Source organism: Colius striatus, chromosome 3 (genome assembly GCF_028858725.1).
Source record: "Colius striatus isolate bColStr4 chromosome 3, bColStr4.1.hap1, whole genome shotgun sequence".
NCBI lineage: Eukaryota > Metazoa > Chordata > Aves > Coliiformes > Coliidae > Colius > Colius striatus.
In genome coordinates this window covers 36742051-36768394 of record NC_084761.1, presented here as the reverse complement: position 1 = coordinate 36768394, position 26344 = coordinate 36742051, and the positions used below count along the sequence as shown (strand labels likewise).

Sequence of the window (26344 nt, the reverse complement as noted above, 5' to 3'; positions counted from 1 at the left end):
CATCCAGTCCAACACCCCTGCAGAAGCAGGTCAACCTAGATCAAGTCGCGTAGGAACATGTTCAGGTGAATCTTGAAGACCTTCAAGGAAGGAGACTCCACAACCCTCTCTGGGCAGCCTGTTCCACTGCTCCCTCACCCTCACAGTGAAATAGTTTTTTCTTATATTTAAATGGAACTTTTTGTGCTCCAGCTTCATCCCATTACCCCTTGTCTTTTTGCTAGATACAATAGAAAAAAGGAATGTCCCAACCTCCTGACACCCACCCTTTAGATATTTGTAAATGTTAATGAGATTCCCCATCAATCTCCTCTTTTTCTAGACTAAACAGCCCCAGTTGCTGCAGCCTTTCCTTGTATGAAAGATGCTCCACTTCGTATTTCCCATGTTGTAGGTTTATCTGCAGGCATTTCTGCATTATTACTTGAGTGGCTGAGTTGCTTCTTTGCAAATTAACGAATAAATTAGAACAACTGAAGAGTCTCTTTCTGTATGTGTTAGTGTATGACTGAGCACTCACAAAACACTTGATGGGCATGCACTGTGTTGCACAGTATTCCTGAAAACACAGTCACTGAAGTGAGCAAGGAATTGACTGACCAAGCAATTTCTTCAATTATTTCTAAGAAACCTGCTCGTTACCGAAGAGCTGTAAGTTACGACAGCAAGGAGTACTACATGCGCCTGGCTTCTGGAAATCCTGCAGTCTTTCAGGATGCTATAGAAGACAATACTGTGGGTGAAACAACTCATCAGGAGCCAGAACATGGGGAGGACACTATTGCAAGAGTCAAAGGTTAGATCATTTGTTCTGTCCTGAGCTGCTGTCTTTAAATTTATCCACCTTTATATAATCTCATTCATTTTCTTTACGATAAGCATAAGTATCCCGTGGTACTCCTGTTTTTCTTTCTTAGCATTGGATCAGTGATTTCAAGGTTCAATAATTTTTGTGAAGTGAATTTTTTGTGTCTCAGGTTTTTATTTACCTATCTTTGTCCTTCTTTTCCAGGCCTGGTGAAACCTCCTCTGAAACGATCTCGCTCGGCTCCTGATGGAGGAGATGATGAGAACCAGGACCAATCTCAGGATCAAATTGTCGAGGGGAGTTCGATTGATGAAGAGGAGAAAACTGACAACACAACATTGCTTCGACTTCTCGAAGAGGGAGAGAAGGTACTGTATGATTCAAATGCACTGAGCACTTGTGTAATGCAGAAATACCAATACAGTGTCACAGGCATGAATAAAGGTCCTAAATATCTTCCCTGTTCTACGGATGAATTTGCTGAGTATTTTACCAGCTTCTTCCTTGAAACTAAGTGTGTACACTGGTTCAAAGATATCCTGAGCTAAAAACCTGGTACTGGAAACTTTCTGTTTCTTTTCTTCTGCCTGCTTGGGAAAAAAGAACCTGTCCTGAAATGAAAGCTACAAGCTATCCCATGCTTGGGCTGTTATCCTGTCAGTTTAATGAGTCCAGACAGAAAATACACTTTGAAAATATAAATACTGAACCTGACAGACTTTCCATAATTAATTACTGCTGTCATTAGAATGAAGAAACTTGGTAACTATTATTTTTTCCCCAAGAACATCTTTGAATGACTGTGCAGTGTATTTGGTATTTCAGACATTATGAAGTATTGCAGTAAGTACGTTTGTGATCATAATGGAACAGTCTACAAGTTCTAAAATAATCTCAGGAAGCATGGTGCCAGTGGATTAGTTGGTAAATAGATAAAGCCTTCTCTGTATGATACTAATTTGTATAGTCCTTTCCCAATTGCGAATCGCAGGCATTGGGTATATCTCTGATTAAGGGGGAAAAATAGCAGAGTTTTTGCTGTAACTACAAGTGATAAAGCAGTGTCTGGGGCTTGTTTTAACAAAGCAGCAGTCTGAGCCTGAGCTTATTAACCTGCTTTGGCTAAGTGTCTGGTTTTCACTACAGATTCAGCATATGTACCGCTGTGCTCGGGTTCAGGGCCTCGACACCAGTGAAGGGCTGCTGCTCTTTGGGAAAGAGCACTTCTATGTCATTGACGGATTTACCATGACAGCCACCAGAGAAATACGGGATATCGAGACACTTCCTCCAAAGTGAGTAGATTAATAGTCTCCTCAATCTCTAATAGCTCAACAAAAAGTACTTAATGAGGTTTTTGAAGAGTCAGCTCCAAAATAATGTTAGACTCAAAAAGACCTTGGGAGCAGTTTCCTCCATGCTCACAAATTTCTCAGTGTAGTGTGGTATATTGTTAAAATTGTTTATATAATCAGACTTTCAAATTAATGAAGGGAAGAATTCTTTTATCTTATTTTTAATCACTTCTCTTGCCTGTTCATGGTCATTTACAGGATGCATGAGCCAATCATACCTAGGGGAGCAAGGCAAGGTCCAAGTCAACTCAAAAGAACATGCAGCATTTTTGCATATGAAGATATCAAGGAAGTACATAAAAGGAGATACCTTTTGCAGGTAAGTTGGATACTACTTTTGGATTGAGGAGCCAGCTTTATAGTTTTTTCATGGTTTTGTCATTTTCTTAAAAGTAACTGATAGATAACTGGTCAGTATTTGGAAAGCGAAGCTGTTCACTGTGTAGAAATTGAAATTCTTAAGTTGGACAACCTTGCTTGAAAATTTAGCTTACCATGGTTTAGTTTGTTGTGTATATTAGTAGATTTTGGTGTTCAAAAAATACAACATCTGGCTGCACTGAGCAAAGTCTGCGTCACAATACGTTGGTGTCAGATGTAGTACAGAATGCCTAAACAGGTCTGCACCTGACCTTCAGAGATGATGAGCAAATACGCTAGTGTTGACATAGGTTTGTCCTCTTTGTTTTCAGCCAATTGCAATTGAAGTTTTCTCAGGAGACGGACGGAACTATCTTCTAGCTTTCCAAAAAGGGGTTAGAAACAAAGTTTATCAAAGGTATTGTAAAATAAGTTAGAACATTTAATCTGAGTTTTTGCAAATGTCTGTGTTGAGCCATATTTGAGCCTACAGTAATCTAACCACCAGAAGTAGGTGGCAAGAGTGATGGGTGTTAGGCAACAGATAACCTGATAGCCGCTTAGTGCTGCTCAAAGGAACCAGTATTTCTACTGGTTCCTTTGAGCCAATGCCTGCATGTAAGAGTTGTGGTGTGCACTGAGAGAGAAAGGGTTGGTCCACCTCTGCTGAAGAGGTTACGTAGCTGCTACAAATGAAGCCTGTAACTGTACTAAATGCACTCTGTTTCTAAGGAGAAGACAACTGAGGACAGAATCACTAATCTCAATCTCCTTTTAACTGCTGATATAGGTTTTTGGCTGTGGTGCCATCTCTAACTGACAGTTCAGAGTCCGTATCTGGGCAGAGACCAAACACCAGTGTAGAGCAAGGGTAGGTAATTCAGTTCCTCACAAGCGCTATAGCTCATCACTTTCAAAAACGTGCTGCTTGCATTAGGGTCAGGATTCACTGGAGAATATTGCAACTTCGATTTAAAATTGGGCAATACCAAAGTAAATAACTGCAGTTATTTTAAATGTACTAATGTCATTGGAGTCAGGATTAACATTGTCGGTGTACAGAAACGTTCTGAAAGGAATTGAAGAGCCAATGCCATTAGATACAGATATTTTCCTCACCTGCAGCCTGTTAAATACATTTGTACTTGCACTGAATTGCACAATTGATGTGCAAAATTTTTTACAATATGTATTTAGAAATTAAAAAAGGCTAAAGCCTAAAGGAACAAAGACACATTTTTCTAGTTGTTACAAGTTTTAGTCAGATCTTACAGCTAACTCAGATCATGTACTTCATCTTCCTATTAGGTCTGGCTTGCTTAGTACTTTAGTGGGAGAAAAATCTGTTACTCAAAGATGGGAAGTAAGTATGAAATTTATTTCTTTTTATTATTATTATTAAATTCCCTCTTTTGTAGAGATATGTAATTAACCCATGCATCTTTATTCAAACAAGTCGAGTGTACTACTGTAAAAAGTGTATGTCACCATTTTAGTTTGTACTATTTCACGATACCATGTAAGAAATGGTGCTACCATTGAAAATGGAAGGAGAGGGACTGTAGTAAAGGTAGAGCGAGCATTGTGGTATTGAACTAAGCTTTGTATGTTTGTGGAGAGCCAAACATTTAGGCAGTTGGGCAGTGTAGGCACGTGATTCTTGTACTGTGAAGTGTTCACATTACTGTTATCTGTCTTCCTTAAGAGAGGAGAAATCAGTAACTTCCAGTACCTGATGCACTTAAACACTCTGGCGGGCAGATCCTATAATGATCTCATGCAGTACCCTGTCTTCCCCTGGATCCTCGCAGACTATGATTCAGAGGTAAATAAAATATCGTCAGCCGTGTCAGTAATCTTTTATGTGTTGGAGATTTTGCAGATATTACATCTGGCTTACACTGCCTTGGAGAAACCAAGGCTTATCTTTATTGCCAGTTGTTCGATTTCATCTGTTTTCTAGTGTTCCTCCTTCTTATCAGCGGGTAGGATGTTAAAGGGTCTTGACTGTCTCATACTGCTGACTTTTTGAGTGTTATTGAACTGTACACAGGTGAGGGCCAGGATACATAGCTTGTTCTGAGGCAGTTGTGTCTCTGTGTTGCAGAAGTTCCTGTAAGTCTTCCTGTACGTCTTTGCATTAGCTTTCTACTGAATATCTTGAAGGACATTGTGTCCACAGAGAAAACATGCTTGTCCAGAAGGCTGTGGTAGGGGCTACTATGAAATTTGTCACCAAGGTGAAGAATTTGCTTTTGGAAAAGATTAAACATCTTATTAATGCTTTTTGTCACCAAGGTGAAGAATTTGCTTTTGGAAAAGATTAAACATCTTATTAATGCTTTTGTGGGCAGCCATTGCTACCAGCCAAACCATAACATAAAATACTGTTAGGGTCCATGTCAAGTATTTCAAGAAAAGAACTAAGGGGAAATGGAGAACAGAATGAGGAGAGCAGGGCAAAAATTATGTGGAGCCCAGATGTGACTTAATATAAAAAACACCGATTCTTAGACAAACTGAAGTACTGTTTTTAAGCATTCCCAACATTGAATCTGCTGTGTATGTATAAAACAAAGATTATAGCCTTAGGGGGACATATGTGGTGTTAAGTATAACAATCAGCAGTGTTGAAAGAGTTTGTTTGGGTTGGGTTTCTTTATAAATTGGTGTCTGCTTTAATTTTAAAGGAGCTAGATCTTACAAATCCCAAGACATTCAGAAATCTGGCCAAGCCTATGGGAGCTCAAACAGAAGACAGGTTAGCCCAGTATAAGAAGCGATACAAAGACTGGGAAGATCCCAATGGTAAGTAATGGTACATCCGGCAAGAAGAGCAGAGGGACATCTGCCTGGCATGCAATGGGAGAGAGCCACGGGTTTTTATATCGTAGGTCAAGAGGTCTCTGTGTTGGTATGCAGAACTCTACCATGTGTTTTAGTGACTCTCCAACAAATACTAAATTAGAGAAAAAAGGGCCTTGATTTTCTTGCTTGTTTGTTTTAAATCTGAATGACAGCTTTTGTTTCTATGTAAAAATAAAGACAAAACAGTTGCACGTTTAAACAGTTTAACATCGTCTAAATGCTAGAATGGGCGGCAGCACACAACCAGTTCCCTACCAATGTAGTTTGAGTGCTGCTTCGAGAAGCTGCATTCCTTTGTACAAAGGAATGGAAATACTTCTGCATTAGCAGTACTCTACCTTTCCCGTGTCTTATCTTCATGCTTTCGTGGTTTTGTCCATCCGGGAACAAAAGATCACGATTGCCTAAGGGCAGGGAGAGCTTAATTGCCGCTTAAGACAAAACAGACCAGGCTACTCGGCTTGGGGAAGAAAACAATTTAATGCAACGTCAACTAAAACATAACCTTAAAACCCAAAACAAAACCAAAATAAAACGCCACAGAATAATAAAACAATGAAGAGTCCGACCAGCCTTTTTAAGAACACCTTCTTGCCACACCTCCCCTCTTCCCGGGCTCAGAGCCCTGATCCCGGAGCTTTTGCCTTCTCCAAGCTGAAAGGCTTGGGGGTGGGGACGGGATGACACGACAGGGAGTGGGGGCGCAGAGGCGCCAGATTGGCCCAGCCGGGCCAGAGGTGGGTGTGAACCCGGGAGCCGGGGGGAGAGTCCACAAACTCTTTACCGGGTCTTCATTGTAACCTGCTCTCCCTTTACCAAGCAAAAGCTGCTCCTTGCTAAACCAGAACAAACGCTTTTGGGTTTTTTTTAATAAGGAAAGAGTGTTTTTTCAGCTAAAGAAAAACCTTCAGAATGAGAGTCAATCAAGTTATGTATTCTTGATTTTTAGAGGTTCCTTGTATATCAAAAATAAAACTTTTGTGTTTGGCAAGGCACCTATTATATGACACATTTCTCCTGTGGTTCTGTTGAAGATACAGCCCTGTTTAACTACTGCAGTATTGTTCTGTATCAAACAGCAGCAGGCAGCAAAGAAGTTAATTTGTAGAAATTAATCAGTATATTCTAAGTGCATCTCTGCAGACTTTTTGCCAGGAAATTAAGAAAGGAAAAGCTGTACAAAATCTGTAGCCGACAGCTCTGAGATGTATTTTTGCCCGAACCTTTAAGTCCACAGTAACCTATAAGACTAAAAGTAAAAAAAAGGGAAAATATTTCTTCAGCAGAAGTCACCATCACTGTGCTGCAATGTTTCCATTACTTGAAATAAAAAATTGCTAACCATTCCGTATCACTCTGTGGAAGCCCATTGAATTAAGACTACTGGACTGCAGCCAAAATTCAAGCAGTGGTTGTGATGAAAGATAAAGCTTTTGGATTCTCAAAAATTAAAATCACAGTTTTAAATGTGTCATTAAAATGCAGTGCTAATTAATTTTTGTTGTTTTTCAGTTAGGACTGTTTTTTGTCACCTACGTGCTTTGTTATATGTTTATGATTTTTTAACCTTTTGCAGGGGAAACCCCAGCTTATCACTATGGGACCCACTATTCATCGGCCATGATAGTGGCTTCATACCTTGTCCGGATGGAGCCCTTTACTCAGATTTTCTTACGGTTACAGGTAAAAGTTACATAGCCTTACTTTGTGTTTCTTCCTAATGTACGTTTGAGACCTAAGTGAAAAATATGATCTGTTGTCTTTGTTTTCATCAAATATTGTAGAAGAAATGTTTTTAGCAAAGTTGTTATTACCTGGAAGGTTTTTGATATTTCTTTCTAAAGGATGTAATGGAGTTCACTTTTTTCCTTATGTAGTTTGAGCATTCTTCCAAATGTATGCAGAACAATTATCAGCAGACAAAAACCAAAGCAAGTTTGATTGTGAAAAATACTTTGCTCATTATGGTTTATTTGTCTGTTTTGGAAAGAATCATATGCCAGTTGTTTAGTTCTATGCTGGAGGCATTGAAAGATTGTTGTTTTGAGTCAGTATGCCTAGCCAAAGAGCTGTTTTAGTGCTCAGTGTTAAAATAAACAATTGTTTGCAGAGCCTGGAATTGTTTCCCAGTTTGATGGGCAAGGGGGTTTGTAAAATTACATATCAAGTATTTTCCCAGACAGAAGGCATCAGGCAGAGATCTACATTTCTCTGGAAGAGATTAAAATAGGATGAGATGACTGTCTCCTTAAAATTTTGTACATCTGTATCTCAGTGGTTTATGTTTACTATTATTGTGTACCAAAAACTAACATTGCTGTTTAAATCTGTTGTGTGAGAGAAAGAAAATTACTATGTTCCATGGTCTTTATTAGCAGAGGGTGTTCTGATTGGCCTTCTTGGCAAAATGTGCTGTGCTGAAAGGCGTTCACGGTGCTGATTAACGTGCCTCTTGCTCTGTCCCACAGGGCGGTCACTTTGACCTGGCTGACCGGATGTTTCACAGTGTACGGGAGGCTTGGTACTCAGCATCCAAGCACAACATGGCAGATGTAAAGGAGCTCATCCCAGAGTTCTTCTACCTCCCCGAGTTCCTGCTCAATTCCAACAATTTTGATCTCGGTAGGCAGAAAGAGCTTGGTAGCATTACTGCAGCTGTGACAGCAGTGTCAGATAGTCTGATGTGAGAAAAGCATCTCACAATACAGGCAGAAAGAGATCTTTTTTAACTGCATGAGAAAATAACAGATGACTTGCACATTCTGACATGAAAGCATAAGCAGGACTACTTCTGGTGTTTCCTGCTACATGGTTATTCAACGTTATATTTGAAAGTGTCAACGATTCAGAATTCAGTTTCATCAGGATGAGTGCAGCAGGAAATCTTATTTCCTTATTTTCATCTGTGATACCTCAAAATTTTTGTTTGTGTTTATCAGATTTAAGATATTTTCCCAAGCAGTATGTGTTCACTTTAAACAGTTAGTGCAAAGTTTGTTCAAAAAATGGCTGAGTGAGATACTGAAATACTCAAAAATTATTTCTGTTTGGAGTGATGTGTCTTAGTTGAGTTTGGGTTTTTTTAACCAATTCAAAACACACAGATAATCATATTTTGCTCTGAGTTTCTCTGGTTTGCATTTTTCTCTAAGTAGCTCACTCCTCCACAGCGATGTTCACCATCTCATTTACATTTCTTTTTTAAGCTTTGCAAAATCTGTTTGGCAGTCTTCACTTTTAGAACTTGCTCTTAAAGTATTCCTAAAGGTTTTGTTGAAATATCACAGCTTTTGTGAAGCGTGATTATTCAACATAGTTGAATTTCACGGCTATTGATCTTAGGAGATGCACGTTCCTCGGTATGTATGTTACTCTTAACAGTGGCATTAAGGTCTTACTTTCTGAGCTCTGTGCTGTGGATGTAATAGCAATAGTGAATATACATCAAGTCATACGTTTTAAAGGCCTGAAATACTTTATACAAAGTGTATCGTAAGAGATTGGAAGCACAAACTTACAAAACCAAAACCAAAAGTACACCCTGCAAAACCTGTCCCAAGGTTGTTTCACAGAGAAAGGTTGAGGTCTTGTCTACTTAGCTTCATCACTGATAATTTTGAACTGTGATGATCAGAGTCCTAGAAATGCTTCATTGAGCATTTGGAACAATGCTAGCAAAGGTTTTGTTACGAACAACTGTCAAACACTGTGACATACTTTTGGTTGTGTTAATTCGTAGCAATCCTACTCCCCTTCTTCTCACATAAAAAGAGAGGATGATTTAAGGTCTGATGATGCAAACAATGCTTCTGTTGGAGCCACGTACTTAGTGCTTGTGTACCCTTGGAAATGTGCTGGTGTTACTCTGAGCTAATAGGAGGCCTGGAATTGTCTCTTGGCAAGAAGTGACAAAACAAGATTGTGACTAGGAAGTCTTAAAAAATACATTTTTTGTAATCACAACATACCACTATTTAATGTTCAGAGGGGGAGGAAAAGATAGTTATCAGGAGGAGTCAACATGGATTCACCAAGGGGAAACCCTGTTTGACCAACCCATTCTGGGATGCATCTGGAAGAGTGTGGCCAGCAGGTCAAGGGAGGTTCTGCTCCCCCTCTACTCTGCCCTGGTGAGGCCTCATCGGGAGTCCTATGTCAAGTTCTGGGCTCCCTAGCTCAAGAGGGACAGAGAACTTCTGGAGAGAGTCCAGTGCAGGGCCACCAAGATGATCAGGGGACTGGAGCATCTTCCTTATGAGGAAAGGCTCAAGGAACTGGGGCTGTTTAATCTAGAGAAGAGGAGACTGAGGAGGGATCTCATTAATATTTACCAATATCTAAATGGTGGATGTCAGGAGATTGGGGCATCACTTTTTTCTGTTGTATCCAGTGACAGGACAAGGGGCAATGGAAAGAAGCTGGAATACAAGAAGTTCCATTTAAACATAAGGAAATACTGTTTTCCTGTTCAGATGAGGGAGCCCTGGCACAGGCTGCTCAGGGAGGGTGTGCAGTCTCCTTCTCTGGAGGTCTTCAAAACCCGCCTGGATGTGTTCCTGTGTGACCTGATCTAGGTGGAACTGCTTTAGCAAGGGAGTTGGACTAGATCTTTAAAGGTCCCTTCCAACCACTACTATTCTATGATTCTATTAATATGAAATTGTGAAGACTAAGAAGGAGTAATCTAGTCAATGCCTCTAACTGGAAGGGTAATGTTTGCTTTAAAGAGCATATACTGAAATACTGTCATCATCTTCAAAAGTCTTAGCAAGGAATATTTGAATTTTTCCTTCTGCAAGAAATCTTACATGAAAAAAAGAGGCAGAATTGCTCATGTATTATTGCTTGACATTTAAAAATGACACAGTATTTTAAAGGAAGTACTGAAATGGCTTGCTTTATAAAGGAAAGGTGTTAGAATTTTTTTTTTTTTTAATAGGAATATTTTCCACCAACGCTGCTGCAATGTCATTTCAGTGATTTTCTCCACATTTTTCTTTCTTCTTTTTTTGTTGTAGGTTGCAAACAAAATGGCACTAAACTTGGTGATGTAATACTCCCCCCATGGGCAAAAGGAGATCCCCGTGAATTTATCAGAGTTCATCGGGAGGTAATTTGCATTTTAAAAATGATAATAGAAAACATCAGTTGGGACTTTCCACTGCATATTAATTTAAGCTCAGTTCGTGTAGTCGTGGCTGTGACTAGCCAGCCCCTGAGTTGTGGGTTGATGGCTGTTGAAAGTCTGTAGAACCTCTCCTTCCGTTTTGAGTAGGGAGTACATTGAGGCAATACTTAGTTCAACATAAAGCTTGATCAAAAGGTAGCAAGAGTATGTTGAAATATATTCTTCATTTTGACTTGTGGGAGGGGAACTAGATTCGACTGTTGACTGATCTGGCTAGTTTTAATGTATGCCCTTTGAATTTCAGGCTCTGGAGTGTGACTTTGTGAGTGCACATCTACATGAGTGGATTGACCTGATCTTTGGCTATAAACAGCAAGGTCCCGCTGCAGTAGAAGCTGTAAATGTCTTTCACCATCTCTTCTATGAGGGGCAGGTGGATATATATAACATCAATGATCCGCTAAAAGAGACGGCTACCATAGGATTCATTAATAACTTTGGGCAGATACCAAAGCAGGTATGTCCTTTGTCAAACTCCACTTGCCAAATGACACTTGAAGTGTATTAACACAGAATGGGAGTGGGTTTTTTCTATAAATATTTTTCCAGTGATGTGATCATTTACATTTCCATCATAAATGCAGCAAAGATCAACTTTAGACTTTGCCTGTGAGATGTGAATTGTTAGGAGTTTTTGCCATTGGCATCCTTAAACTAAAGGCAAAATGAATTATGTTTCAACTGTAAAAATTAGCATTAAAATCCCTTAAAAAAACGTATATTCTTGCTATAGAGGGGAGAAGTGAAAGGGCAACTTCAAAGTAATGCCTACTGTTTTGGTAATTTAGTTATTCTGTAATAAAATAATTTCTATAATAATTTATACTGCCTTATTTTTTATACCAATTTCTTGGCATTCTACAGGACATGGACACATCTTTTATTTGAAGAATCCATTGAAAAAAAAGCTCAAAATTTAAATTAAGATGATTGACTCTTTACAGGATAGCTAAAGTTAAGGAGCTATATAGACACCTTTTTGATGCAGCTTTAAAGTTTATGTCCTTTCGAAGAGATTACAGTAAATTATTAAATATAATATTAAATCTAAAGTGTTTACTGTGTGGGTTTTAGGTTTTCGGGGACTGTTGAGGGTTTATTTCATGGGATTTTTTGTTTGTTTTGGATTATTTTTTTTAATTATGCATCTCTCTAGGCATTTTTTTGTTGTCCAGTGAAACTTTTACATGTCATCAGTGAATTTTTCTAATCCTAGATCTGGTGGAAACCACAGATAGCTTCACTGGGAGCCCAACCCACATGTTGGGAACTCTAGACTACAGCAGCATATAATATTTGAGGATATTTCCTGTAGGGACCCACAAACAGCCATCTGTCTCTCATTGCTAGGAAGGGACTGTTCATCTATCCTGCATGGCTGCTTTTCTTCTTTTCCTTCCCTGCTTTCTCTCAATAATTCCAATGAGTAGTGGCCATAGGGTTTTCGCTGTAGTGGCCATAGGGTAGTCAGTCACTGGTTGTGCTGATAATCAGACATAGCCCAGCTAAATCCATATTAACAGATAAAGACTGGGACTGACAGCAGGACAATAGAAGAACATTGCAGCTGAGTCCAAAATTCTGCTGAAAGCTTCAAACGCTGGTTAGATCCCATCATAGATTTATACCTACCACAAATTGCATGATGCTTTGCTAGAGGACATAGGCAGGCTGTAACAAACTCAGAACTCCTTCCTCAAGTCATTTGCTCTTGGGGCACATTTTTATATAACTGCAGAGTTTTGCTACGACCCTCTTACTTTCCACAGGGGATCTAGGGCAGGGTGCTTTATGCCATCTCTTTCACCAGGAATGCCCCTGGTAGTTCTGTTTCCCATTTTAAAAAGTTGTGCTGCAAAACATTGCAGAGCCTGGTGCTGCATTTGGAAGAGGGCTCTCGCAGACACTGTGGTGGACTTGAGGTGCCACAACATAGGAGGGCAGAGAAGAATGAATAAGCAAGAGGGAGGTTCTCATCTCCCTCTACTCTGCCCTAGTGAGGCCTCGTCTGGAGTACTGTGTCCAGTTCTGGGCTTCTTAGCTCAAGAGGGACAGGGAATTTCTGGAGAGAGTCCAGCACAGGGCCACCAAGATGATCAGGGGACTGGAGCATCTTCCTTATGAGGAAAGGCTGAAGAAACTGAGGCTGTTTAGTCTAGAGAAGAGGAGACTGCGGGGGGAACTCATTAATATTTACCAATATCTAAATGGTGGATGTCAGGAGATTGGGGCATCACTTTTTTCTGTTGTATCCAGTGACAGGACAAGGGGCAATGGAAAGAAGCTGGAATACAAGAAGTTCCATTTAAACATAAGGAAATACTGTTTTCCTGTTCAGGTGAGGGAGCCCTGGCACAGGCTGCTCAGGGAGGGTGTGCAGTCTCCTTCTCTGGAGGTCTTCAAAACCCGTCTGGATGCATTTCTATGCAACCTGATCTAGGTGGACATACTTCAGCAGGGAATTGGACTAGATGATGTCTAAAGGTTCCTTTCAGTCCCTACCATTCTGGGATTCTGTATAACAGCTGCTCAAAGGAGAAAGGGGGCTTTTTTTTCTTGATGGAACTGGCATTTATTTGAAATCAATTGTCTACGTGAACACTGTATGATATGCCTTCTCTCTATCTGCTGATAGCCCAGGCAAACAGGAGGCATGCTGCAGTTCAAGGAGAACTGTGGCATATATGCCTGTTGTTACCCTTTGTACCCATACTATAGGTGCAAGCAGTAGGAAAATGTGCAAGCTCATAGCTCAGCTTCCTCAGGCTTATGCTTGTTCCTTCTGCTTTGGATAGGCAAACATGTAACACATCTTGAAGGGCTGTAAGGAAAATAACTTTCTGCATTGGAATTTCAGTTTTCCTTTCAGTACTCTAATAGCTTCTCTGCAAAGGAGGCTATTGCTTCCTTACAAAATACCACTCAATGTTTATATTTATTTACATACTGTAATATATAACATCTACCATCCAAGATGTTTATTATGAATTTCTCATGTGATAAACTGTAGTGCGTGTCAGTCATGATCGTGGCATATTGGAAGCAATGATCAGCTTGTTTAACCACCATCTGAGGTGGCAGGAGTGATCACTGAAGCAGTAAAATGGAAATTAGTCACTCATAGTAAAAAGTTAGGCAGAAGAGAATTAGGTGCTAAGATGTTTTCTCATGTGTATTTGTTGTATGTGGTCCAGTGACATGTCTGCCCGTGCTGTTACTCTGTTCTTTGGTAGCCTGAACACTTCCAACTGTGTGAACTGCTGTTTGTGGGACAAACAGCTTATTTCTTTCAGTTTGCCCTAGGTTAGAATTTAATACCCTGTTATGAATCAGCTTGGGGACTTTTGCTTGTTTACTTCAACTGCTTTTGCAACTGGAGGTAGCATTACAAATACTTCACTCATTGTGTCCTTGTTGGGTTTCATATTGTCTGTTGAAGTCTTGCTGAGGTGGTTGCCATAAGTTCCTAGTGAATACTGAGAACAGTTAAGTAACATTTGTGGACCTCCAGAATTTTTAGAAGGTAAATTGGACACACTGGTAATTTTTTCAGCTTGTGCTGTTGTAAACCTGTAATTTGTATGATGATTAATTTCTTGATGAATTCCAGCTCTTTAAAAAGCCACACCCGCCGAAGCGTGTTAGAAGCCGACTGAATGGAGAGGCTGTGGGGACCTCTCTGCCCCCAGGTTCCACAAGTGACAAGATTTTTTTCCATCATTTGGACAACCTGCGGCCATCTCTTGCCCCAGTGAAAGGTAAACATAAAATCACACGAAGTATTCCTATCTCTTTGCTGGAGCATTCAGGGTTTCAGCAAGATTGTCCTTTTCTGTGTTTCACTTAGTTCTTGTGTTCCTAATGCCTGTGCTTTTGTGAGAAAGACAGATTTAAAATGCCCTAATGCTGTAAGATTATGTTCTTAGCTACCCAAAAGTGTACTTGGGAAGCACCACATTTGTGATGGTTTAATATCATTTTTTTTTAAAAGAGGAATAAAATTGGACCCAAGCACTTCTTTAAAGTTTTAATGTAACAAACAGTATTCAAGGGTACACTGGTTTTGGGCCACTGCAATAGCCTCAGTTTTTGTGATTTTTGTGAAAGGATTCTTTATTGCAGTGCCAAGAAATACTGAGAAATGTTGGCAGGAAGGGATGGTGTTGGTAGCTGCACTGAAATGAAGAAAAGGTGGGTTTTGACTTCATATCTGACATCAGACTGGACAAAAGTTAACTGTGTGAGGCAAGTAAATACAATACAGTGATTTCTTTCCTAGTCAGTCAAACAAATCTGTACCTGCCTGCTATGAAGAGAGAAGGCTGTACTGTTTTCAGGCCACATCAGGCTACACTGTAAGGAAGGAAATCAAAAAGCACTGATGTATATTTGCAAAGCTTGGGAAAAACCAGATAGGACACCACAGGCTATAGTCAGGAGTGGAACCTTGAGGGAATGCTTGGCCGAGATGTTGCAATTGATACCAAAAACTTACTTTTACTTGTGCCAAAAATGCCACAATCACTTCTAACAACACAGACATCTTGTCTGAAGAACACCTTGGCAAGCATCACACATGGGATCAGAGCCATCTGTGATCCTTGCGGTCTTCTTGACACTGCTGATGGTGTTTAGCCCTGCGTTTATTAGGAACATAGCAAAAGGTGCCATTGTTGCACCTGAAACCAAGATTCATATAACACAGACAATAAAGACACCCAGCTTTTGCAAAGCATCAGATATTTAATGGGATCAGATAGTATTTGTGCTAGCAGTAAAACGTAACTCCATCTTCTTTTTTTTAGAGCTGAAGGAGCCTGTGGGACAGATCGTATGTACTGATAAAGGCATTCTGGCAGTAGAGCAGAACAAGGTTCTCATCCCACCTGCATGGAATAAAACTTTTGCTTGGGGCTATGCAGATCTCAGCTGTAGACTGGGTACCTATGAGTCGGACAAGGTTTGTAATCTGCAGTTTATTCTAGTGCTGAATGTACCAAAAGCACTCAAGTGTGAAAAAAATCTAACAATGGCAAATTAATTCAACTGTGAATGAAATAATCATGTACCGCATGTGTTTTATTGCTCCCTGCCTGGTGGTCTTCATCAGAACACTAGCAGAATGACATAAACCTATTAATACTAATTTTTTCACCAGGTCTGTAAAGTACAAATGAATTAGTTAAAGCTGCTCTCTTGAGTTCTCTCAGGGGGCATCTTGTGGCAGAGGCTGGAATTGCTTCTGTTCCAGGAAAAACTACCGTGAGGGGTAGCAGCCATATCTTAGTTGATGGTCCAGTGTACAGGGTGGCATTCGGGTTTTTTTATTTTTATCCTACTAATCCTGCGAGTAATTCTTCTTTGTTTTCTTTATTTTTAGGCAGTAATTGTTTATGAATGTTTGTCAGAATGGGGTCAGATACTGTGTGCCATTTGCCCCAACCCCAAACTAGTTATCACTGGAGGAACAAGCACAGCAGTGTGTGTGTGGGAAATGGGCATCTCCAAAGAAAAAGCTAAAGCCCTCACACTGAAACAGGTAAAATATAATGAATATGCCTTTTATGTAAATTATGTTACAAGATCAAAGCAATTACAAAAGGGCTATTTCTTTGAAACCGTGAGTCTAGCAGACCTTTGGAGACTGATCCGCATTGAAAGCAGGCAAAATGCATCTTTGAAATTGCACCATTCTTAAGGACAGTTGATCCACCAGGAGCTTTGTGGAGACAGAGAGAATTTGATAGCAATGTTAACGAAATGATAAAGGTGTGTTTTGTGAAATCATCTTCTTCATTGTAGTGTTGCACATAAAATACCTTCACCTGAAAACTGTGTCAGGGAGGGCAGTGAAGGAGCCGGTCTTAAAGGTTAATTTCCCTTTTAAATTTTTTTCTTATTTTTTTCTTTAAAATGCTATACATTTAAATTACATTCTGTGCAAAACTTTGTTCTTTCTGTCAGTGAGTTTGTAGAGCAGAGTATGCTTGTTTATGATCACCTTAAGTTGTTCTTGCTTTATTAATTAAAAACATCAACTTTTAATCTGACTAATGAGCACTCATGCTTTAAAGTCAGTTGTAGTTAAGTGCAGCATAAGTCCTGCATGTTTACTAAAAATCCCCCAAAAACTAAAATCACAAACAAAACCAAAACCTACACTACCCCCAGCCACCTCAAAATATTCTAGAAGCTGTGTATCGTTGCTATACATAGTTAGGTTACTGTTCAATATGTTCATTCACCTTGATGAGGGAACGGAAGGCACTGTCAGCAATTTGCTGATAATACTAAGCTGGGGGGAGTGGCTGACACACCAGAAGGCTGTGCTGCCATTCAACAAGACCTGGTCAGGCTGGAGAGTTGGGCAGGGAGAAATCTAATGAAATTCAACAAGGGCAAGTGTAGAGTCTTACATCTGGGAAAGAACAACCCCATGTACCAGTACAGGCTGGGGAACGAGCTGTGATGGTGTAGTGTAGGGGAAAGGAACCTGGGAGTGCTCTTGGACAGCAGGATGAGCACAAGCCAGCAATGTGCCCTCATGGCCAAGAAGGCCAATGGCATCCTGGGGTGTATTAGAAGGGCTTTGCGCAATAGGTCAAGAGAGGTTCTCCTCCTCTTCTTCTCTCCCCTTGTGAGACCACATCTGGGCCCCTCAGTTCAAGAAGGACAGGGAGCTGCTGGAGAGAGTTCAGCGCAGGGCCACCAAGATGGTTAAGGGAGTGGAGCACCTCCCTTATGATGAAAGGCTGAGGGAGCTGGAGCTCCTTAGCTTGGAGAAGACTGAGGGGTGATCTCATTAATGTTTACAAATACATAAAGAGTGAGTGTCAGGAGGATGGAGCCAGGCTGTTCTCAGTAATGTCCAATGATAGGACAAAGGGCAAAGGTACAAGCTGGAACACAATTTTGTGAAGAAACACAAGGAATAACTTCTTCACTGTGAGCGTGATGGAGCACTGGAACAACCTGCCCAGATGGGTTGTGGAGTGTCCTTCTCTGGAGACATTTAAAACCCACCTGGATGAGTTCCTGTGTGACCTACTCTAGATGGTCCTGTTCTAACAGGGATGTTGGACTAGGTGATCTTTCAAGATCCTTTCCAGCCCTTAAGATTCTGTGATTCTGTGTTCTTGGTAGCAGGACTTTCTGGAGGAAAGCTTCCACTCAAGAGAAAAAAAATTAGAGAATTATTTAATAATTTCCCGTGCTTGGTCTCTAACAGCTGTCCAAAGCTGTATTTCCAAAGTATTTTACTTAAGGACAGTGAAAGATAAAACATTCTATCTTGAATTTCAGGGCAACCTATCAGAGGCTGTTTGCCAGTGGTTTGTAACTGAGTAAGCTGCAATCATCTGTGTTCCAGGCTCTTGTTCCAGGGTTTAGGTTAAGCCTAAAATGTAAAAGCAGGGTCTAGTACAAGTAGATGCTTGTATTTTTCTCCTCTTTGTAATTGGCTTTGCCTTCTTTGGTTGCAGCTCTTTCTTTTCTCTTTTATCTTTTCTCAAACTTCAACAGAAGCTTTTGTAGGAGCCATTTTATATTTACAAAGAATTTCTGTTTTCAGAATGTAATTTCAAATGCAGCCTGGAGCACATACTGACCCTATAAATAGACTGTTGATGCAGATGGAAGATGCAGAATAAGTTGGAAAGTTTTGGGGTGCTATTTTTTTTTTGTAGAAGGCTATATATTTAAACTCTCGAAATTGATTTTGTGCAAATACTTTTTAAATGGAAAAAATACTACTATAATTTTCAATTATGAAAGTAGTTGCCAACTGAATACTTGAAAGTCAGTTGCATCTTCTGGTAGAATATTCATATTTAACTTGTCTGACTCTTTTCAAGTAAGTGGGTTTAATGTAGTAATGTTTGTGCTCTCTTGATGGCAACTTGTTCCTCCTGATCTCTCTCTTGCAGGCATTACTGGGTCATACTGACACTGTCACATGCTTAACAGCATCGCTAGCTTATCACATAATTGTGAGTGGATCACGGGATCGCACCTGCATCATCTGGGATTTGAATAAACTGTCTTTCCTAACGCAGCTTCGAGGCCACAGGGCCCCAGTTTCAGCGCTCTGTATAAACGAGTTGACGGTAAGAATCAAATACTATTCATCCATGTGTAGTGAGAATGGTAGCAAGAGTCAGAAGAAACCAAGGAGAAACAAACTAGGCTTTTCTGTTAGTTTGGCAAAACTTGTGTACTCATCTGAACACTAAGTGGTTTAGGGAATAATTTCTCTCTTTTGTCCAGAGATGCACATGGGTTTATTCCATGCAGAGCAGCTTGAGCTCAGGGGAGCTCGTTAACATTGTTTGCAGCAGTAAAGCTAGCATGGTGCTCAAAGCAAGTCGTCAAAGCTGCCATAGGAACTGAGAAAGGATTTTGATATGTGACCTTGATTGACTTCCATTCTCGTACACTTAATTTAAAGGAAGCAGAAGGTACCTTGAATGAAAGTGCAGTGACAGTTGTAGTGGAAACAGACATATCCTCAGAGCTTGTCTCCCTGGTGATCCTGTAATTTATGGGTTGCCATTTTATCCAACTCCTGTGCATGTCAAAGAATTTGCCTGAGTTTAAGCTTTGTGTAGCTTATCCTCCAAGGCTGGATGAACCATGTTCCAACTGTAGCAGATGTAGTGGTTGAAATAAAAACGAAAAGGGACTGTAATGCAAGGATGAGCTAGCAACAGGCACAGTTTATTAACTACTAGTAATCTGGTAGTTGTAGTGTTGTTTTAGACTGCAACTTCCATTTGGACCACTAGTTTGGACCGTCGCTTTCTCTTTTCCCGATAAGGAAGCAAATAAAGTGGTACATGTTTATGAAGAAGTGTGCAGCCAACATGAGCAGAGTCTTTGTGAACTGTGAAGGAAAAGTACTAAAAATACACCATTGGATTGCTGTGAAAAGTGGAGGAATTGATCTGCTCATTATTGCATGCTGTAAATATAACAGATTACTAATAAGTCTGGTTTTCTATGTATAATTGTTTAAAAATGCATTTGGTCCTAGAGATTTGTTTAGGTGGCCAAACTCAGCTAGAATAGAACTTCCTGAGAAGTGCCAGCCTTGATGACTGAACTTGGCTTATAAATGAATCTGGCTTATATTTTTCACTGAAGAAAACCTGGGATTTGTATTGAAATATGGAGATGTTATTTGTCTTTGCAGGGGGATATTGTATCATGTGCTGGCACTTACATCCATGTGTGGAGCATTAATGGCAGCCCTACTGCAAGCGTGAACACTTTCACTGGCCAAAGCCAACAAATAATGTGTTGCTTTGTGTCAGAGATGAACGAGTGGGATACCCAGAACGTCATAGTAACAGGGCATTCAGATGGAGTTGTCCGGGTGAGTACCAGGAATCACTGCCTGGAAGAATTAATTTGTGCCTTAGTAGCAGTAATTAGAGGAGTCATGTTAGTCTGACACAGTGTCCTGGCTGGTTCCAAAAAGCGCTCCTGCGATACTAGGGTGTTCCACCTGAACAATTGGTCCTGCAGGAAGCAGGGAGTAGATGGGTAGATGTTGCAAACTGCTTTTGGTGCTGGAACCAGCTGTGTCACTTCTGCAACTCCTGTTCACAAGTTCAATGGACACTGAAGATTCATGGGAAAACTCAGCGAGCTGGCGTTCCTTTGGATTCTTTCCATTTCCTTTCTCCTTTTTGATGCACCTTTTCTGATGTGGTAACTAGCAATAGTTAGCAGCATGTACGTTCCGTCCTGCTCTGTTTTGGTTGCTTTTTGGTTACCAGCTTTCACTGGAGTTTTCATTCACCATTTTTGTTTTACATACCTCGAAACAATTCATTTTGCCACCTAGAAAGAAAAGAGGAACTTAGTGGCATCTCTGATCATTGTGAGTCTAACCTGATTTGCTGTGAGCAGTCCTATGTGTGCCTTAACTAGAGTCTGCTGGTTAAATTCCCATGTGGAGTATATTTTTTTTAATTTGAACAGCTAAGATGTTAAATAGCAGCACAAGAGTTGTTCACCCATGATTCAGGCGTGAATACAGACGTACTCTTGCAATACCTGAAAACAGGGCTTAGTTTGGAGGTCTGGCCTGCCTCTTGTGTTACCAGTGCAAACACACAGTCCTAATCAACCATCTTAGCTCTAGAAGTAGCTCAGAAGAAGGCTGAGAGTTCAGTACATGCCACTTTGCTTATTCCCTGTCCCTCTAGTTCTGGCGGATGGAGTTTTTGCAAGTACCAGAAACACCAGCTCCAGAGCCTGTAGAGATGCTGGAATTGCAAGAGGACTGTCAAGAAGCACAAATAGGTAATGTCTCCTAACACTTGTTTTGTATTTGCCTTTTATCTGATCTTTGCTGTACGTAGCTAAAATCCTGTGGTTATATGGTGCAGAATGGGCAATGGGGATTTTGTCTCAAAAGACAATCAGTGGGCATGATAAATAGAGCATCAGAGTTCTTTGTTTACTACCTTGCTTATGACAGGTTCATACTACTGTGAGAAAGAAAAGATCATGCCCATCATGGCTCTTTTTCGGTGAAGATTGAGCTTTTCTATGTGTGGTTGTTTCTGCTATCAGTGACCCCATTGGATACTACCATTGTCCAAAAGCTGGGTATTTCTTTTTATTTTGAAGTGGAATTGGAGCAAAACAGCAGAGTTACCAAATCTAGTGATGGAACAGCATGCTGTTCAGACAAGCAGTGCTGACCTTGTCATTTTCCCCGTCAGAAGATTCTGGTCTGTTCTTGATGGGTCTTTCTTTTAGCTGCCTTGTCGTCTTCTTGTCCTCTTCATAGTGAAGATATGATCTGGATCACATCATACTCATTAGTAATTATCACATAAATACAGCTCTCTTTTTTTCAGTGTCACTGTGAATAGAAATAATGTCTTCAGCAGTTGCTTTTTTGTATTAAGAAAAGTTACTGTTAACAAATCTGTATCATGTTTCTCAGTTAACCGAAGTTTTGGCATGGCTGACGCTGCTTTACTTGTTTAAGTTTTGCTGAAAGGCAGCAGGATTTGGTTTTGCTAATTTGAATGGTTTTGAGAATTCAACTCGTGTCTGTCATATTCTACCTCGGACTGTCACAGGAAATAGCTTCAGCTAAAGAGTGCTGTTTTCTGACAGAGCAGTGCAAAAAAAAAAGATGAATAATGTGATTTGTGGCAGGAGTTGAATCTCTGCAAAGGCTTTGAGATGTCTGCATACAGCTTCCCTCTGATCATGCTGCAACTGTACCTGTTGGGTTGTAGGTAGGGCAACAGCAGCGTACGGAAAAAGTAACCTTGCTAACAATGCCTCCTCTCCTGTTGGGTGAATCCAGGGCAGGAAGCCCACGAAGAGGACAGCAGTGACTCTGAGGCAGATGATCCATGCATAGGCCAGGACACGAAACTGCAGGAGAGCCAGAGTCAGCCAAGCAGCACCAGCCACAGGCCTAGGTCATCATCAAACAGAGCAGTGGCAGCGTGGTCGGCAGACAGCGGCTCGGAAGACTCCAGGCGGTGGTCAGACCAGCTCAGCTTAGATGAGAAAGATGGCTTTATCTTTGTGAATTATTCTGAGGGACAAGCAAAACTACATCCCCATGCTCAGGTTAACCACCCACACACCAGCTATGCTGAAGCACGGCGCTACAACAAGCTCAAACCAGGTAAAAGAAGTTGAGCGTATTTCCTCTGTCGGATAAATGTGTTATCAGCACTAGCCCATGAAGCGGTCTCTCTCTGTCCATTTGAGCAGGGTTGGCTGGTAAATTCCAAAGTGGGCAGTGAAAGATTTGTGTGCCAAGACTGCATGTTGTTCAAACTTTTTCTGAGGAGATGTGGTTGGTTTACCCTGGCTAGCAGCTAAGCCACTTGCTCACTCACCACCACTACCACAACCCCCTGTAGCAGGGTGGTGGAGAGAATAGAAAGAACAAAAGCAAGGGAACTCATGAGTCGAGACAAGGGTACTCTAAATAAGTGAAGGAAAGAGGGAGACAAAGCAAGTGATGCAGTCACTTGAAACCACCTGCAAACAAAATGATGACCAGACAGTCTCTGAGCAAATGGATGCCTTCCTCAAAAACTTCTCTCAGTTTTATTGCTAGGCATGACATAGTGCAGTGTGCAATATCCCTTTGATCAGTTTGAGTCAGCTGTCCAGCTTCTGTCCCCTCCCAACTTACTACACACCTCCAAACTCCTGACAGGGGGTGACAGGCAGGGCAGAGTGGGGAAAAAGAGGAGACAGACACTCTGCAAGTACCGCTTAACAGCCAAAACATTGGTATGCCATCAAAACTGTTTTAGTCATATACCCAAAACACAGTATTATAGAAGCTTTTATGAAGAAAGTGATTGATGGTTGAAACTCTGAGTCTTAAATTTAAAAACTAAATAATCAAAATTAAAATTAAAATACCCCAAACCCCAAAGTGAATGGTCCTGTCAGGATTGGTACAGGGCTGCCCTGTGTATGTCCTCATTCACTGTGCATTGTTTGGTACCCGCTCCTTCCTTACATGCATCAGGGAGCAGTTGAAAAATATGTTTTCTCTGAGTGAAACTTGAGTCCGAGAGAGTTATCTCTAGGGGAGGGCTTTTTGTTTCTACAAAGTCACACATACAGGTGTGTTGTCAGAGGGAACAAATATGAGAGCAAGCAAATTTGCTTTTTATCCTCTCCTGCTTCCCACTCATTTCTAGGATACAGGTGGGAGCGTCAGTTGGTGTTCAGGAGCAAACTCACCATGCACACGGCGTTCGACCGCAAGGACAACGCACACCCGGCAGAAATCACTGCGCTCGGCATCTCCAAGTGAGTCAGTCGCTCACCAGATGTGGCTGGAAACACTTTTTCAGTGTGGTCAGTGAGAGGCAAAACGAGCCAGCCATTGCTCTTCACATAACACTGTTTTGTGGTGCTTCTGCCTTCTTCAAGGACTTGAGGTTAAAAAAAAACCTAACTAAAATAAGTAGACTTATTCAGCTGCATGATGTTACATAGGTGTTGTTACAGCTCTGTTTCTCAAACCAGGCTAATTTGGCATTAGTCACCATGGCAGCAGTTTAACATCTTGCATATTCTGACACGCAAAATTGGTCATCAATGTCTGCGTGTCCCTGTGCCAGAGTTGTTGCGGGAATGCTGCTTCTCTTCTCTTGCAGGGATCACAGCAGAATTCTTATTGGGGATGGCAGAGGCAGAGTGTTCAGCTGGTCGGTCAGTGATCAGCCCGGCCGGTCTGCAGCTGACCACTGGGTGAAGGATGAGGGTGGAGACAGCTGTTCGGGCTGCGCCGTCAGGTTCTCGCTCACTGAGAGGCGGCACCACTGCAGGAACTGCGGACAGCTCTTCTGCCAGAAGTAAGCCAGCCAATGGGATCCTTTGGGATCTTCTCCATAGAGAATATTAGACTGGGCAAAGCTGTTGTGTGCTGGGGAGCTCTGCTGGAAGACTGAGGTTTCCCTTACCAAAACAGAACTGATGAAGAAAAAAACCAAAACTCTCAAAACTTCCAGAGAGGAATTAGAAAAGGCAGACCAGCCCCCTTATAAACCCAGCTAGGTAGACAAGTATCGGCTGAGAATGAAATGTGTTTGCAGCTTTGAAAACCTCCCTGTTGCCCATCTGGGAAAATCTCTAGACAAATCATCTGAGCAAAGGAAAAAAGAAAAAAAAAGAAACAAAAAAACCCAACCCAAAACAAACAAAAAACAAGAAAAACACTCAAAGCCTAAACAAAATTGTTTTGCAGCAAGTAGTTGTTCTTGTCAGTCTTTTTGTCAGTCTACAAGTGACCCAGTCAAAACTTAAACTCTGTGCAGGACTGTACAGGTGCTGATTTAGGAGCCAGTCGCGTGCTGCCTCAGACGGCAAAAAGCGTGTGACACTTTATGTGAACTCCTCTTACCTAGGAACTGGAGTGAGAGTCTCTTCTATGGTCCACTGAGTCAGACAGTATTTCGAGTTCCATCTCTGAGCTTAAACTGGTGACAACAGCTGTTCTTAAACTACCTCTCACACAGTCATTACATTGATTCTGTGGTGATCATACGTGAACCTGCTTCTGCAGAAGGGGTTAGACTAGATGATCTCTAAAGGTCCCTTCCAACCCCTACCATTCCATGATTCTATGATAAATTATGCTTCTGCCACTCTGCATTGAGTTTCTTTGTCAAGAAAAGTTGGGGTAGTTTTCTGGTATTTGAAGTCATGGTGATAATTTCCACATCTGGATAGAAAATGGCTAGGTCAGGAGAAGGACCTGTGTTCACAGGGGTGTTTGTTTTCCTCTACAGGTGCAGTAGGTTTCAGTCCGAAATCAAGCGTCTGAAGATTTCATCACCAGTCAGAGTCTGCCAGAACTGCTTCTACAACCTGCAGCATGAGCGGGGTTTGGAGGAGGAGAGGCCTAGGAATTGATGGGGTCCTGGCAATAGGAGACCCCGTCCAGTCCCGCCACCACTACAAGAACTAGTTGAGAGTATTGTGCAGTGATTGAAAGGGATTAGAATATTGTCTGTTTAACTCAGTTTATACTGAGTTTTAAGCACTAAAAGTGAAAAGGGAAAGGGATCATTGAACTGATTTGTGTTGACAGAAAGTGAATGAGGCTAACAGCAGACTTAAGTGAAGAGCAAGGCCCAGGAAGATGTGATTAATAACCACAAATTCAATAGAACTGTCAACCTCTAAACTTGTTGACGTGACTATTGAGAAAATCCTCACTTATCCTAAACACCCTTGTCTTGTTTTTGTAGAGCTAGTCATCTTTATCAGGGGAGGGGGTGGGGAAGGGAAGGCTTTTTAGAAAATAGTTGTAAATCTGCCTTCTTCACAAGCAACTGTGTATATTGTAAATAGGTATAATGGCCTTTTTATCTAAATATGAACTTAACTGCCTGTTACATGAGACTTCAGATTAACCACTATACTTTGTGTGACATCTTTATCTCATCTATCAATTTAAATACGAATGTTTAAAAAAACAAAAAACAAAACAAAAAATCAGAGAACTCGAATGCATTATGTGTATTTCTGTTAAAAATCCAGTGTGTGCATGTTTGTTCTTTCTGTTGCCCACAGTATCTTAATTTAAGTACAGCTATTCGTAGAATTACATGGATTTTTTCAAAAGAAAACATTTTTGGGTCTAGGACTTGAGTATTTTATTCTAGCTGTAAGATAACCAGGAACTAAATTTTGCACTTGTGTTGCATTTTATACCAAACTATTTACCACCTCAGTGTTGTTCATATTTAATAAGGCCTCTTTTATACATACGTCAGAGCTGCAATTTTGTTAATAACTTAATGTTCACTAGCAGCTGATTCATGCAGTGCAAGAACCAGCTTTTACCTTCTTTAGTCAATAGCGATCAGCTTGCATATAGGTACAGAATGAATTCCTTGTGCAGAAAAGTTAACCACTGTTGTCCTGCAACTTGTTTGCAAAAAAACCCCCAAACTTTTGGAACAATAGGCGTTGCTCTAAAACAAGATGATATTGGTCATGTCTGAAATGCTTCCAAAAGCTACCTTCCTGTTTTGGCACACAGCATCAACTAGAGGACAGCGGTAGATTTCCATTATGGTTTTTAAGTTCCAATATGAATTTAATTGCAGTATTTTTTTACTACTCTTCCATTTATTTTGCACTACATATGGGATGAAGTAGAGACACTGATATCCACTGGGATTGAAACATGTGCATCGGATAGATCCGTGGACTTAATTTCTGGATAAAGTCTTGCCAGTGGGTTTTTGG

The 26344-nt window shown here is 40.8% G+C and overlaps 1 protein-coding gene across 5 annotated transcripts in view; it reads left to right on the top strand.

The window, feature by feature from the left end:
• WDFY3 (WD repeat and FYVE domain containing 3) overlaps positions 1–26344 on the top strand; it is a 182851-nt gene extending 156507 nt beyond the window's left edge. For all 5 annotated transcript variants that reach the window (XM_061994269.1, XM_061994271.1, XM_061994270.1 and 2 more), the window contains 23 exons: positions 628–796; positions 1013–1176; positions 1955–2103; positions 2362–2482; positions 2856–2941; positions 3314–3394; positions 3832–3886; positions 4229–4348; positions 5214–5331; positions 6968–7074; positions 7860–8013; positions 10410–10501; positions 10824–11036; positions 14190–14337; positions 15385–15539; positions 15960–16118; positions 18505–18684; positions 19770–19952; positions 20791–20887; positions 21912–22241; positions 23281–23392; positions 23743–23940; positions 24877–26344. In XM_061994269.1, coding sequence (XP_061850253.1) covers positions 628–796; positions 1013–1176; positions 1955–2103; positions 2362–2482; positions 2856–2941; positions 3314–3394; positions 3832–3886; positions 4229–4348; positions 5214–5331; positions 6968–7074; positions 7860–8013; positions 10410–10501; positions 10824–11036; positions 14190–14337; positions 15385–15539; positions 15960–16118; positions 18505–18684; positions 19770–19952; positions 20791–20887; positions 21912–22241; positions 23281–23392; positions 23743–23940; positions 24877–25000 — 3315 coding nt within the window. In that variant the 3' untranslated portion in view covers positions 25001–26344. The remainder of the gene's footprint in view (positions 1–627; positions 797–1012; positions 1177–1954; positions 2104–2361; positions 2483–2855; positions 2942–3313; positions 3395–3831; positions 3887–4228; positions 4349–5213; positions 5332–6967; positions 7075–7859; positions 8014–10409; positions 10502–10823; positions 11037–14189; positions 14338–15384; positions 15540–15959; positions 16119–18504; positions 18685–19769; positions 19953–20790; positions 20888–21911; positions 22242–23280; positions 23393–23742; positions 23941–24876) is intronic.